This window comes from Pyxicephalus adspersus, chromosome 1 (genome assembly GCF_032062135.1).
Source record: "Pyxicephalus adspersus chromosome 1, UCB_Pads_2.0, whole genome shotgun sequence".
Lineage (NCBI taxonomy): Eukaryota > Metazoa > Chordata > Amphibia > Anura > Pyxicephalidae > Pyxicephalus > Pyxicephalus adspersus.
This window is the reverse complement of record NC_092858.1, coordinates 39,783,643-39,798,701: the sequence shown is the minus strand read 5'-3', so window position 1 is coordinate 39,798,701 and position 15,059 is coordinate 39,783,643. Positions and strand designations below refer to the sequence as shown.

Here is a 15,059-nt window from a genome sequence, read left to right as displayed (position 1 = left end):
TTGAGTCAATAGAAAAAATCATCAGACATCATGAAACAGCTGACAGAAACTGATCTGCTCCACGCCTGTATTGGTGCTTTATTGCAAATGGAGAGTATATTAAAGGGGTTAGGCATTAGAATTGTTCTATAAATAAATGAAAGTGAGGTATTATATCAGTCTCATTATTTAATAGACAGACCTTGTATATGTATAACCATCTTCTATTTACATAAATCAGCCTTTTTCAACCTTTTTACCTGAGTAACCCTGATAATAATTTACAGGTCTTAGGGAACATGTGCTAAAATCATAGACGTCAATGGAAAAAAATACGTCTTACACAGATGGTAATAACGCCCCCCTTACAGATAGCTAAAAAGAGCTTTGATGTCATGGCAATGAGTCTGTCAAGTCTATGAAGTCGCCATCACATTTGTGATTATTATTAACCCTGGCTAGTAAATTACTAAGGCTGGGTCTACCACGTTTATATGTGTTTTTATGCACTTTTACAAGAGTAATAATGCTTGAATTTAAAACGCTAAAAAATGTTTATAAACGCCTATGGCGCAGTTTTCCGCAGATTGCCACGATTTTACATAAGCTTTTATAAGCTTTTATTTTATAAGTTACAGATACAGAACACATGTCACAGCTCCTCTAGGTCTGCAGGAGCAATCAGGAGAGCAGAGCTGTCAGAATAGCAGAGCTCTGCTGATTGCTCTGCTCCCTGATTGGCAGAGGAAAGGGAAATCCTGATGACACTTGAGCTGTCATCGGGTTTCCTATTTCTCAGCCAATCACAGAGCACTAGAGGGGAATGGGGAGCCTTGTTCTCATTTAACCCCAGTGTCTGGGGATCCTTTACTGTCAGAAGGATTCCCACAGCTGTGCTCATATTATGAATGAAGCAGCCTTGGGAATCATCCTGACATTGTGGGATAACCTGTAAAAAAAACAGTTTAGGTACCCAAACACATAAAATATTTAATAAAATAATTTAACATTAAAGCCTCGTCCTATTTTTACACGTTATGCACACGGGTGTGGACCCACTGTGCCACTGACTGGGTATGTTTCGGAGGGGCGTAACTAAGCCGCTACCTGGTCTTCACTAGAGCCTCTTATGGTGAGGATAGGCTTGGGCCGCAGGGTAGCTGCCAGGTGCAGGTCCAGAGCAACCCCCAGGTCAGTGGCAGCTGACCAGAGGGGTCAGGGTACTTGGTGCAAGCACCGAGGGGCTTGCGTGGCCAAGAGGGTGATGGCAATCAGACAAAGTCCAGAAACAAGATCCGAGGTCAGGGTCAGGCGGCAAACAGGCAAGTCCAAGGGTAAGTAAACAAGGTCCGGTACACAGTAAAGCAAACAGAGGAAACACCTTAGCACTGGGAGTTACACAGGGTAAAACCTTGAGATTGCTCAGGCAACTTCCTGTAGTAGGAGGTGCCTTTAAATACATGAAGAAAACCAGCCATAGGCTGTAGAAAACAGAGGGCGTGTGTGTTACCTCATAGATTTAAGAGAGACACACCCACGCCAGCTCAAACACCAGAGCAAGTCTCCAGCAGGAAGGAAACTCAGGCATGGAACACAGGTAGTGGGGTTATTCTACCTGAAAGATAGGACCCGGCGCCCGTGCCTGCAATTAGGAGCAGCGGCGCCGGCACGACCTGCAGGGCTACAAACACATTTTTTATCCCTTTCAGGGAATGAGTAAGGGTTTTTATGTACCCCTGTACTCATTCCCCAGGGTGGGGTGGTGGAGATCTGGGAGTCTCCTTATTAAAGGGGGCTTCCAGATTCCAAAGTCTTGCTGAAAACGCTTATAAAAGCCCCCATTGTTTTCAATGAAAGCTTTTATTAAAAGCCTAAAAATGCTTATAAAAGCCTCAATGGTATTCAATAGGAGCGTTTTAATGCATTTTCCCACGTTTTTGGGCATTTTCCCGCTCTTACCCTGCGTTTTAATTTTTTAAACTTTGCAAGCAACGTTTAAGATAAAGCTAATTAACGTGCTTCAAGGAAACGTCCTGGTGTAGATTAGCCCATTGGAATGCATGGGTTGCCTCAGGTTAAACGCTAGGGAAACAGTCCGTTTAGACTAAGCCTAATCTAAATCGTACAACTAAAATTGGGTTACTTTAATAAATATTTCCACTTAAGTTTTTGACGTCAGAGACAACCCTAGTATTTCTCCAGATACCTTGGACAAGGGGTACTTACTCAATTGTAACCTATACAAATATCTATACACAAAGTGGTAGGTAAACATGCTTGTTAAAAAAGAAGAATCATTTTTTAAACAATGTTTTATATCAGATATATTTTTCCTAAATATAGTAATTTGTTTTTAAGGTTAGAAATGTGTTATTATAGTGAGTAATAAGAAATCTCACTTATCACATTTATTTTAACCATTAACTATATATTAACCATTTTTATAGGACAATATACAATGCTTATATTAATTACATTAGTTTATGATGATTCTATTTTAATGTCGGGTTGTTTTTACATGACACTTGTGCATTAATGGCAGGGGACCAGCCAGATTTCAAAGCATGTATTGGAGAGTAAAGCAGGTCTTCATTTTAAATGCAGTTTATCGTCATTTTGATGATTTCAGTAACGTATGGCAATATACAAACAGACCTATTAAGCCCCTATTGAACACTATTTTGTTTTTTAGCCATGTTTCCTATATTAAAGCATTAATTTACATTATAGGCTAATGGAATAAGAGATGTAGGACAAAAGCTAAAATAGGTCATGTTGATCTACATTTCCTAAATCAACAGTTTCCTTAAAACACCCTAAAACTTTTTAGATTCAAAAATAAAAAGTTTCAATTTTCATCAAGAAATCTCACTTATCACATACTCATTTTAACCATTAACTATATATTAACCATTTTTATGGTTTAAAAGACAATTTATTAAATTGTCTGCAGTTTGCATGTCAAAAAAGACACTTTGTGTGTGTAAATTTGTGTAAATTTTGAAGATGAGAAAAAAACTTTCTGTTACTGGCCCATGATTTTTTTTTCTGTTCTCTTCATCATTGACCAACTTTAAAGAAAGTTTAAAGATGAGAATGTTTTATGTTCCTATTTTTATGTTCTTCTTATGGTGTTATCCAGCTGGTTCGTGACAATGCAGATCTTCGTTGTGAGCTTCCTAAACTGGAAAAACGTCTTCGGGCTACGGCTGAGAGAGTTAAGGCCCTGGAGGGTGCATTGAAAGAAGCCAAGGAAGGTGCTATGAAAGATAAGAGAAGATACCAGCAGGAGGTGGACCGTATCAAGGAGGCTGTACGCTACAAGAACACAATGAGACGCACTCACACTGCACAGATTGGTAAATGTGGGACCTAATAAAATATCAATGCAGATCTGAACTTCAGCCTTATAATATTTGTAGCACTGTATTTATTACTAAATCCTGAAATTTAATTTTTAATGGAAGCAGTACTTGAATTTGTACCAGCCTCCTGTAATGCTCAGTACAGTAAACAAAGTGGCATGTTTTTTGTAGAAAGGCCCTCTTAAGTTACTAACACCCACTTTGCCAGTGATCTCTCACCACTCCTTCCACCAATAAAGCTAAAAACATTAGGGCCATGGTAAGACTGGCATTGAGTTTGCAGTGTTTTTAGTGCTTTCTCAATCATAAAGAAAATGAATGTGGGTGGCAGTGAGGGACTCATTGCCTCTCACTGCAAAATGTTTGAAAACTTGTCAGTCAACTTGGCAGTCAAGCAAATCGCATGAGAGTCACTGTTTCCTTTACCAGTCTGAACATATCCTCAGTGTTACAGTGCTGGGGTCCAATTGCTAGACCTGATCACTGTAACATAAGAGAGGGAGTGATGTTCCTTATCCCCTGGGCTTGTGACAACTGCCAATGGGCATTTTAGTTCTGGCTACAACAGAGAGGGGAGCAGCAGGAAAGCCCTGACAAAGTGAATATGAGTGGTTATCAGTGAGTATCTATTTGCAAAGACACTGTCATTTTTGCCCTGGATGGGTAAGGTGACAATCTTTCTTTTATTTAACTTTATTTTTAATGTGCTATGTTTCTGTATATTAAAAAAAACATTTTTGATGGGGGATGGAAAGATAAGTCACCTGATTGTTTCCTAAATACCCTGGAAACACCTGTGGCAAGATATCTCCACCTGAGTTATTGCCGCATCCACCTAGCATGATCATTACAAGTGTATGCAACTCTCTTTGCTATAGTTTTCAGCTTTTACATCCATGTAACATTATTCCAAGTATAATATAGTGTAAAACATTTTTATTTAAAAAAAAATTAAATATAACTTGTTTGCATTAATTCTTTTTTTTTTTCAGCAAAGCCAATCAGACCTGGGCACTACCCTGCATCTTCCCCAACCAATTCCTATGGAGTTCGCAATTCGGATTCCCTTAGCTATACCAACAACATCTTCCAGCAATACCAAAACATGTACATGCATTCATCCAATTCCTCCAATGACACATTGTAAGTATCAATGCATTAATTACAATGTATCCTTCACCCATATATTTGATATGAATATTTTCAAGTAATAAAAAGCATATCAGTGTACATAAAATTTTACTTATTGTACTTGTTACAACAATATCTAACAAAACAGTTTAGGTGTTGCGGTGTTCCTGTTATCCAGACATGAAGTATCGCATTTATTTGGTAGAGGGAATATATATCTTGTTTTGCTAATTAAAACCACTGACTAGCACTTTCTCTTGATGATTAATGAGTATGATTCATTAAGTGTGATGATTAATGATGATGTGTGCAGATCTTCTAGATCCACAAATGATTTGTGATGGCTGTGCTTGCAAAGGCACCACTATGGAAAATTCTGTCTCAGATGAGGGATTTCAAATGAAAACCTGCAATGTTTGGTTTACCTTTATGTTGTCCTATGCCTTTTTACACATTCAAAGATTTACACTACTGCAAAAAATAAAGTTTAAAACCTATACTATGAAAACCATGTAGGCTGATGATAACAGAAAATTACAGTTGTTTTTAATGTATATATTCTACAGAAAAAACATTCTACTCTACAAAAAAAGTGGTTTTAGGTGGCATTATTTCATTTCATTATTTTTTTTGTGTTGATACTTCAGCTGTCCAGTAAGGTAATCATGATCCTTATGAAGTTAGGTTAGGATTAAGGGTGATAGGGTTCATATTGAAAGTAACCAATAGAAAATATTTTGTTTTAAAATCCAGTGTCAGTGGGATTAAAGCTACGTACACACGTCAGATGTTTATCGCCCGATAATCGGCATCGGCCAATTATCGGGCGAAAATCTGCCGTGTGTACAGTTGGTGTCGTCCATCGTCCGAACGACCGTCCTGCCGGATCCACGGACGATGGACAACAACCGATCCTAATGAAAGGGAAGGGGAGAGCGCGCAGCAGGGTGCCGCTCCGTCGCTCTCCCCCTCCCCTCTCCATAGAGCATGAACGGTGCTGTATGTACAGCACCGTTCATGCATCGTGCAGTCCCTTGTCGTTGGAAAGGATCGTGAAAGATCCTTTGCAACAACAAAAATTGCAGGTGTGTACGCAGCTTTAGTTATGAGTTGACCTCTTTCTGACCTGTTCTCCACGTCAATTGCCCAAACCAAAAATTTGCTCATCCAAAATTGTTATGGTTTAAATTGTCACCCAATTAAACTACGTGTTTCGCAGATGGACAAACCCGCTTCATCAGGAGGAGGAGGGTGCAGGAACATTGCATTTTACATATAGACCAGCAACTCCAAACCTAACCATGCACTCATCCCTTGGTACTTTATTTGTAGTCAACCAAACAGGAGGTAGCAGGGGAGGATGGAAGACTCATATTGATCTAAAAAGACCATAGAATTGGTGGAGCCTCCTTCTGATCTGCATTTGAATTACTTTGACTTGCACTTGGATGTACTTCTGGCATGAGCGTGAGTGAGGGTTTAAGTTTTCAGGCTCAATAAAGGAATTAGGTATAGGTTATTGTTATTTTTGTTTCATGTACTGGATGCCTTATGCCAGGGGTGTCAAACTCAAATACACAGTGGGCCAAAATTAAATTTTAGACAAAGTTGCAGGCCAAACTAAAATAGCCCCGCTACTACAGATCCCTGCATCATGAAAACAGTACAATGCTGGGCCAGGCATAGGCAGAGAGGCCGCTGGTCTATAGACGCAAGTAATATGCAGCTGTGGGCCAGCTGCAATTCATATTTAGGATTGCTTTGGGGGGCCAAAAAAAAGGTTGCTGCGGGCCAGATTTGACACACTGGCCAGAGCTTGCCACCCCTGCCTTATGCCAAGAACTATAAAATATGTTTTATAAAATACACTAACTTTGGATTTAATTTTGTTTTAGTTTCACCAACCCCTGTACAACTGCAAGGAGCAGTTCTTCCACTAGCAGCCTGCTTCCCTACACAAAGATGAATGTGGATAATGGTAAGGTGTTTAACTACAAAGCCAAATCAAAAAATAAAATGCCAGCTATGACCAGCCTTTAATAACATCTGTGGGAGAGAGAGGATGGCAAAAGAAGAAATATTTACACCTTCACATTTCAGTAATAGGCAAAAAAATTGTAGAACAACATATAGGTCACAAAGGTGACTAGAACAAAAAAATGTCATATGTCTCATTCTGCTAAATATCTCAAAAGAGCATTATCTGTCCGGACAGTGGCAGAGCTGTAATATGTAAATATTTTTTTTTATTTGCCAACAGCCAAATGCACATCCAAAAGCACTGGTAAATATTGAAAATATAGTCCAGTTAGCCATTTACTACAAACTGCATACAGCAGTTTCAGTCTGTATTTCCATTATCACTGCAGTGTATGGAAATCATGGCTTCTATGAAGTGAATCTTGGGACCCAACAAGATAATATAATCATGTAGGGTGTATTGAAAATGAACTAAAGGAATGAAAAACTGTTCAGTAGAATCAATGGAACATGATAAAATCAGTGCAAAATTATTCAAAAAGCCCTTCAAAAAATCAGTGTGACATTTAAAAAAAGAGAGGGACAGTGCAGTATTGGTTGTCTGTTAGGCGGTATGGTTTTAAAAGGTTTGCAGTTCACAATTGTTCGTTATGTTATGTGTGACTTGCCTTCTAATATGGCACTCCATAAACATTGATTTCTAAAGCTCAGCATGTGCAATTTTTCGGGGCATCAAATGAATATGCTGCCTTAATACAATGTATGCCAATGTAAATGGCAACCTGCTGCATTGTCAGAAATGCAGCTAACAGCCTTAAAAGAACAAGCCCTTTATCCACCTGAAACTTGGCCTGAAACTGGATTCTTACTGGACTAACAAAGGTGAGCACAGGATACCTTGTTCCTGTTGCTTTTTCTTCTCACTATGACATCATCACCTGGCTTGTAAAATTCTTGCAAAAGCAGTTGCTGTAAGAAGGAATCAGCAGACTGGCCTAAATCCGCTCCTGTTGTAGTGACACCCCCTGTCCTAGAATTACACCTCCCGGGAGCCTTTTCTGTAAACACAGTTTACCTGGAAAGGACTTCCTAAAAGTAATTTGCTATTTGTTAGCAAATATTTTTAACCAGATCCATTCCAAGTTTTCTGGATCACTCAGCTTCACTGATGAACGTGTATCCTCTCCAGCCTTGGAGAGCTTTATTAAATCAGGCCCAGTATGTGCAGGTCCAAATAGCAGCATTGTTCTGCTGGGAAATAAATCATTGTATAAATGTGAAGTGGGACAAAATAAGGAGGGGGATAAGCTGTAGTAATAATAATTATGCTTGAGATTCCAAGCAGATTGCAGCAGAGGCAGTGTTTCCAGCCAACAGTGGGAAGATAGAAGCTCACTGTTTTTTAGACCATTTTAGGTATTTTTAATTATTTGCAGGGTTTAAAATTGATGGGGTAAAGTGCATGTATTGTAAAAGTACACTGCATTGTTTTAATTATTTTAATACATTTTACTTATTTTAATAAAATTCAGAGATATTTCAACATGATAAAATTACTCATATGTCAGTCAAATGATTTTGAAATTAGTTGTATGAAAATATGATATTAAGATATTATTATTTGTTGGTGTTTAACACGTTGTATATTTATGCCACGCTGCACACACAGGCAATGCTACAGACATCAATGATAACAGGTGAGTCATGGGTGCATGGCGCGGTGTGAACTTGTCATTCACATAGTCATCTTCCTCAATCATATCACATGATGTGTTATTCCCCAACTACTTTCCATGAACACAGTGTTTCCCAAACTAGCCTAGTGGAAAACAAGACCAATAAACAGCTAATGTTTCCAAATCACATCAAGTAATCTTAGTGTGCTTTATTTAATTCAATTCTAACAAAAGTGGGTCTGGAAGACATACCGGTAATGGTTCACAAGTCCTCAACAGGGAGGCAATGTGTAATTAAGAGAAAATTGAATTACTGAGTATATGGTTTTATCTGACAAACTGTGACAGTATAAAATTAGCAATTAGGAACCTCAACAGAAACATAATGTTTTTGTGACTGCTTTTCCTAAACAAAATGCTGCATTCTTCCTTGCAATGAAATCAAAATAAACGTGATTACCTAAATTATTCTAGTGATTGGAAAACAACTTATTTTTTTAATGCTTTAGGATGGTTACACATTCTTTGTGTGTTTCACATTCTTCTGTGTTTGACTGTGTTCTATATGTCAATATTATTTTATAATTTATTTATAGTTCACATGCAGTATCAGCACTAAATCTAGTGGGCAACAGTGATACCAGCCTCACTGCAAAGTTTTTGCTGCTTGCATTTTGTATTGTAACAGTGACACTTGAATTTCATCATAGCCTAAATCTACATATGTGGATTTGTCACAAGAAGTTATCAACATACCACAAGAAGATCTATTACTAGCAAAAATTATAAAATCTGCTACGCTGAAATGCTGAGGGTTTTTCTCTCCACTGGGTTATGTTTGTAATTGGTCATTAATAGACCAGTAGAAGGGTGCTTTAGACCCCTAAATAATGTTTTTGGGGAATTTGTGCTCCAGTGCAGAGTGTGGGTACCCCCCACCCCTCAGTAAATAGGGTAATGCTATCACAGGGGGTGGGGAATTTTTCTACATCTTCCCCTGTGCCATCTAACAGGTTATATTAGACAAGCTCTGATTTGTTCTGGTTTGAATCAACAAGCATCATAAGTAGATATTTAATTAGAAAGCTAATTCCATTTGGTAAATATATTGCTCTTTTGTAGTGTGGAAAAGAGAGCTTTAGATCTTATACAAATACATTTATTAGCCATTCAGCAATGAGAAAAGGATAGGGAATTTCATTCTTTATTTCCACCCACAACTCCCTGCTGCCATCTTGTACCACTTTTACCTTCACATTACTGTGATATTGAATTATTTTTATTAGTTTTACCAATTTAGCATCTAACAAGTTGAGGGTCCTAATTACAATCACAAATATTTATTGCACATCTCATCTGTTACAGAAGTGACTTGCCATGTGGCTGCGAAGTGGATGAGCAGTCCCAGTTATTCCCCCTTCATCAGGAGACAGCAGCCAGCTAATAACAGTGATCACCTAAGTCCTCTCTCCTGCACTTCCAGGTACTGTATAAGGCAGTAAATGAGACTTCACATACTGGGAAATACACACACTTTTTGGCAATGCAGTGTATGTGTGTGTGTGTGTTTGAGATATATATATATATATATATATATATATATATATATACTGAAACCAGTAAATTAAGCCTTCATTTTACATGTTATTGCTGACATAGTTATATTATGATCAGGAACCACTGTGATTGGTTTCAGATTATTGGTAGGGTGGATGCTGTCTGAGAGCCCAATTTGACAACTATGCAAAGTGTTTGCTGGTTAAATGCTAGGAATGATGTAGATTCACATAGGTGCTGTGGAATATTAATCTGCAGATTTTAAGTAGAAAGTGGTTAAACATATGTCTAAACTAAATAGAGAGAGAACATTACTAATGAATTATGCTGAATATTTATCTTACAGTTGCATATTCTAAATATACTTGTGCACATGAAGCTTGTATACATCAGAACCTAAAGGCAGCTAGCATAAATACTTATGTACTCTGTTTTGAAATCAACCCCTGTCTTCACTGGCCCTTTATTGCATATTTGTGGAGATATTTAAGCAGAACTAGGTGCCCGTTAAACTTTAATGCATGCAGATGCAGAGTTAGATGAATTGATGGCTTCATTTGTGTTGCCAGTCCTTTATTGTTAGCAGGTAGTAAGGTGACACCACTGTCATTGTATTACAAAGACAATGGCAATTGGCTGTGCTGTCTAATAATGTGTATGAATCAGCAGAAGATCAACAGAATTTTAGATCCTTTGACAAATAAAATATTTTACATATTTGAATATCAGAATATGAACAGCCCAAGGACCATTTTTAATTTATGTATAAATCATCAGTGGACAAATATGCTTCAAATCCTGTCCAGTATGGGAATACCGTAACAAAAGGCATATGCATTTGACAATTATGACATAGTTAGGGCCATGTCATAATGGCGATTCTGACAATAGTGACATATTGCCAGCAGCAGAATCACCCGGGGGGGGGGGGAGAGTCGCTTATTCTAATGAAATCTTTGCCTCGCTGGCCGGATGCTGCAGAATATCATCTTGCTGATATTACCAGCAAGGAAATGCTTCCACTGGAAAAATTAAGTGGTCTATTAGCAATCCTATTTTTGGTAACAGGATACATGGTGCATAAATAGGATTACATATGCAAGAGTTACAAGGTTAACAGTACATCAGTTTTGAACATTTATCTCTGTTTTAATATCCCTGTACTTTTTAAGTTAAGTTAACTCTTTAATCTATGACAAAAAGGCTGTCCGAGGGCAATAGACAAGCCAGCCTTATTGCCAGTGTTCCCTCTGCAGCTTATGTTTCCCTTATTACTGACTTAGGCTTCATACAGATGACATAGAAGATCGGTAACCAGTGTTGGAAAGATATTCTAACACTGGTATTTTTTTTTATAAATAATCATCTTGGATAATGATAATCTAGCATTATTATGAGGCTTTGATTTGTGATGTTTTGTGGTGTGGGGACAGCTATCTTTTGAAATTATTATTATTATTACATAGTGTTTATATAGCGCCATCATATTACGCAGCGCTGTACAAAGTCCATAGTCATGTCACTAGCTGTCCCTTAAAGGGGCTCACAATGTAATGTGTAAAGTGAAAACATCCAACAAACAAAGTAGTGACAGCAAGTCTATCAAGATCAGCAGTGGGGGCAGCACTGCACAAAGCACAGCACATTGCACAAATTATTTATGCTTTTTTGCATTACAAATTTTTTTATATATATATATATATATATATATATATATATATATATATATATATATATATATTTATATATAAACATACATACAGACACAATATTTACAAAAATAGTAACAAACATTACCATATGGAAACAAAAACTATAGTCATCATTAAAGTAATTTCCAAAACCTGTCAATGATCTTTTTAGTATACTGGCAAGCAAGCTAGCAAGTATAATTTTGGCATGATAATGCGTACTAAAAAAACAAAAACGTGAAACAGCTTTCAAAATATTGGGTAACTATTTATATAAAAATATCTAACCTGAAACTAAAATTTGGCCTTTGAGAAGCAGGCATCTTTTTTCTGGGCAAATGTGCTGGTATGATTTAACTGTGGCCTGTTACACTGATGTTTGATAATTTGTATTTTTTCTCTCTTTGTGAAAAAAGTTGATTGAAAATAACATAATTAGATGATTTAGAAAAAAAATGAAAATTTAATGATCAGAAAAATATCCAGCAGTATACTCTCACAGATACTTATAGGAATCTTTATACCCGGTGTACCACATAGACAGTATACTATATTGAAGTTTTCTTTGATCCTGTTGATACTGTACAATATTGCATAATTTTGATCCAGGCTGAAGATCTTTTGTAAAAGTGGGTATTATATATTTTAGAGGGGGTATGGACATAATTTAAACCTTGCACTGTGGGACCCAAAAGCCAATTATTCATTCTTAAAAGATATTTGTTTAGAATTACCTTCAGCAGCACAAGTATTACTGCAGTGTGTGGTTATGTGTGTTGGGGCAATATGGTGCCATTCATAGCCCCAACATACCCTTTCAATGCACCTTTCAATATCCCAGAACGTAATGATGGATTTTGTGCTTATATACCTATTGTATAAGCTTACAACCCCAGAACACTCTACTGGTACCATCAACACCTCTGTCCTTTTCTGTCCTAACAAACTTATCCATTAATTATTCTGATTTTTCTTCTTCTTTTTTACTTCTAGTTTCCAAAGGAACTGAAGCTTATTCCCAGCATGCTGCAAGTTAGCTTCCTGTGGCCTCTGCTGCCAAACATTATCCTTCCTGTATGACTGTCTTGCTCCGTGTCTTTCTACTGTGCTCTGTTAACGTACTGTATACTAACAGCTGCTAATGTTTATTCTATATCTTTGCAATTTTGCAATGCACTCAATTATGTACCCACTTGTGTTTAAAACTCAACCCTCTAGATTAACTTATTGTATATCTGTCAAATCTCACACTGTTAACATGGGGTTAGTAATGTATGCTCAGGAGAAGAATAAAAGGAGCCAATGAAAATAGTGTAATGCTGTCTTTTCAGTGCTTGGGCCCTGCTTCAGTAATGGGCCGTGTTCTGTTTATGAATAAAATACATGAACCTACCTGCTTTCTGTTCAAATATAAAATGTATTTAAATGTCCGCCTGTAGTAGAGTACACTGTTGTCATCAATGCCTAACAGATGTTGGATACAGCAGTAAAAACAAAAATGTGTGATTTTTTTTATTAAAATGAACTTCTGTGACTTCTTTACACACTGTTAAATGAACTGTTCAAAAAGTGAACATATGTGGACTTTGTATATTCATGTCTTAGAGGAGAATGGCCTGTGCTGAACTAATCTGCTGAGCTCTGTTAGTGCTATAAACTATTGTACAGGGGCCTGTATATCTGTCATACATATATATTCTGTTCTCTGATATTCATCAAGACATCACAATACTAAAATGTACTGGAGGTATAAATAGTATTTTTCTTTGAATATCATGTCTAAGGAAAATGACAATTTATTCAATTTTTTCAACCAAACTGTGCAAATAATGGTCATGATGTACAAAGTGTAACCATTGCAGTCAATGAGATTTACCATACATTTTCTGAATTCAGATGAATTAGGCATACATTCCTATTGACTGGTATGTTTTATGGAATTTTGTACATTGCCATGCTAAATAATTATATATAATGTTCTTTTGATAATACTTTCCTTTTCCTTAGAATATGATACAAGGCACAGTATAACCACCATGTTAAGCAGAATATAAAATTGTTGGATAAAACTCCAATATTGTTTTATTTTTGATTATACAGTAATTAGGGTAAATTACAATAAAGATACTTCAACTGTAAATTGTTCTATAACATTCATTTAAATGTAAATGTGGTTTAAAAAAACAAAGCTAATAGTTTGAGGTATGTGTATACAAAAACCATCACCAATGGTTTATTAAATGACCATGATATAATATCGCAATGTTGGAGAGCAAAACATTAAAATAAGGTATAGTAATGATACCCTTTTTTTCCATGCTTGACTTATTAAGCCTACTTGTGAAATATCTAGTGATGCTAACAAATGGGGATGGCAGACATAGCGATCTCCTAATATAGTCAGCAGTGATATCACCAGAGACGCATATATTATTCACAAATCCCCATTTACATTGCTTTCTGCACCTGTCAGTCTTTAGGATCATATTCCATTACCCTTTCTGACAATATCACACTAATGTGAAGAGCAAAGGGGGAATTTTAAGGATCTTCATCTTTCAACAGAGGGCAGCAGTAAGCTGCTGTAGAATTACATTTTAAAGTAAATACATAATTTATTTTCTTTCATGTCATTGCTGTTTCTAAAACTAAAATTATTTTTTAAGTCTGCCATGCAGGGACATACATAGGGACGTGCAAAGAGTCAGTTCAACACTAGGCAACTGCACGCATATAAACAATGCAGGGCTCAACCAATTTTTTCTGCAGCTGAGTTCCTGTCATTAGGAAGCAACTAGCACTGGATAGAACTGTGTGGCATCTCATCTTTGGATCTCCTTGAAATCTGAAAAGTTAAATACTAGTAAAATAGGAATAAAAATACCTTATAAAAAACCTTTTTTCTATTGCGTGGTTATTTCTATTCTTGATCTAACCCTTTCTGGAAATGGGAATAAAGATAGAAGATGCAATAGGAGATGAGAGGCAGCAAATATATGTGCCCCCCACTTGCCAAAAAAGGTCATCTTGAAGGCAGGGGCCATCATTTGTGGAAGAAGGCCTCAACCTCACCCCGTCACCATGTTATAATAGTATTGTGAGGGTCTGTGGGCCAATAATGTATTGCTGCCTAATAACAGGTCTTCCAGTTATCTACTCCCCGTCACCCTGAAGAATGGGTACAATTACAAATTACTAAACCTGGTTACATCAAGGCTGGAAAAACCCATGCAATGCAATAAAAATATATTTTTTTAAACTAATATTTACCTTTGCAAGGTCCAGAAATGACTAAACATCCCATTAGCATGCATCCAGTGCCAGCTGCCATCTCCTTAACAATGTCAGTAGCAACCCAGCTTCTGCCCAGTTGCAGAATAAATTGCCAGAGTATTGCTGTTACAGATCCCTGCAGGACCAGGGATGCAGCCAGCAGCAACTCTGCCAAGGAATCTCTTTCACTGGTTACTTCCTGATCTAAATCATGTGACTCCCTGCCCCTTTACCACAGAGAATTAGAATATGCCACATATGTACTCCATCTGCTGACAAAGTGTGAACACCGTCTGAGCTGCCTCTGCTCAAGCACTCCCTCTGGTGGTGGGTTATGATACCCTCTGGTCCCATGATCTCTATTTGACACAAAACCTCCCCTATATAGGTAAGTGACTGGTAACAGG

At 37.2% G+C, this 15,059-nt stretch overlaps 1 protein-coding gene across 2 annotated transcripts in view; it reads left to right on the top strand.

Annotated features, from left to right (window-relative positions):
• Positions 1-14,274, top strand: part of KIF5A (kinesin family member 5A) — a gene marked incomplete in the record, with an annotated part of 86,174 nt that extends 71,900 nt beyond the window's left edge. For both annotated transcript variants that reach the window (XM_072407377.1, XM_072407368.1), the window contains 6 exon segments: positions 3,122-3,338; positions 4,337-4,487; positions 6,371-6,453; positions 8,125-8,152; positions 9,497-9,614; positions 12,373-14,274. In XM_072407377.1, the coding sequence (XP_072263478.1) occupies positions 3,122-3,338; positions 4,337-4,487; positions 6,371-6,453; positions 8,125-8,152; positions 9,497-9,575 (558 nt within the window).
• Positions 14,275-15,059: the final 785 nt, after the last annotated feature.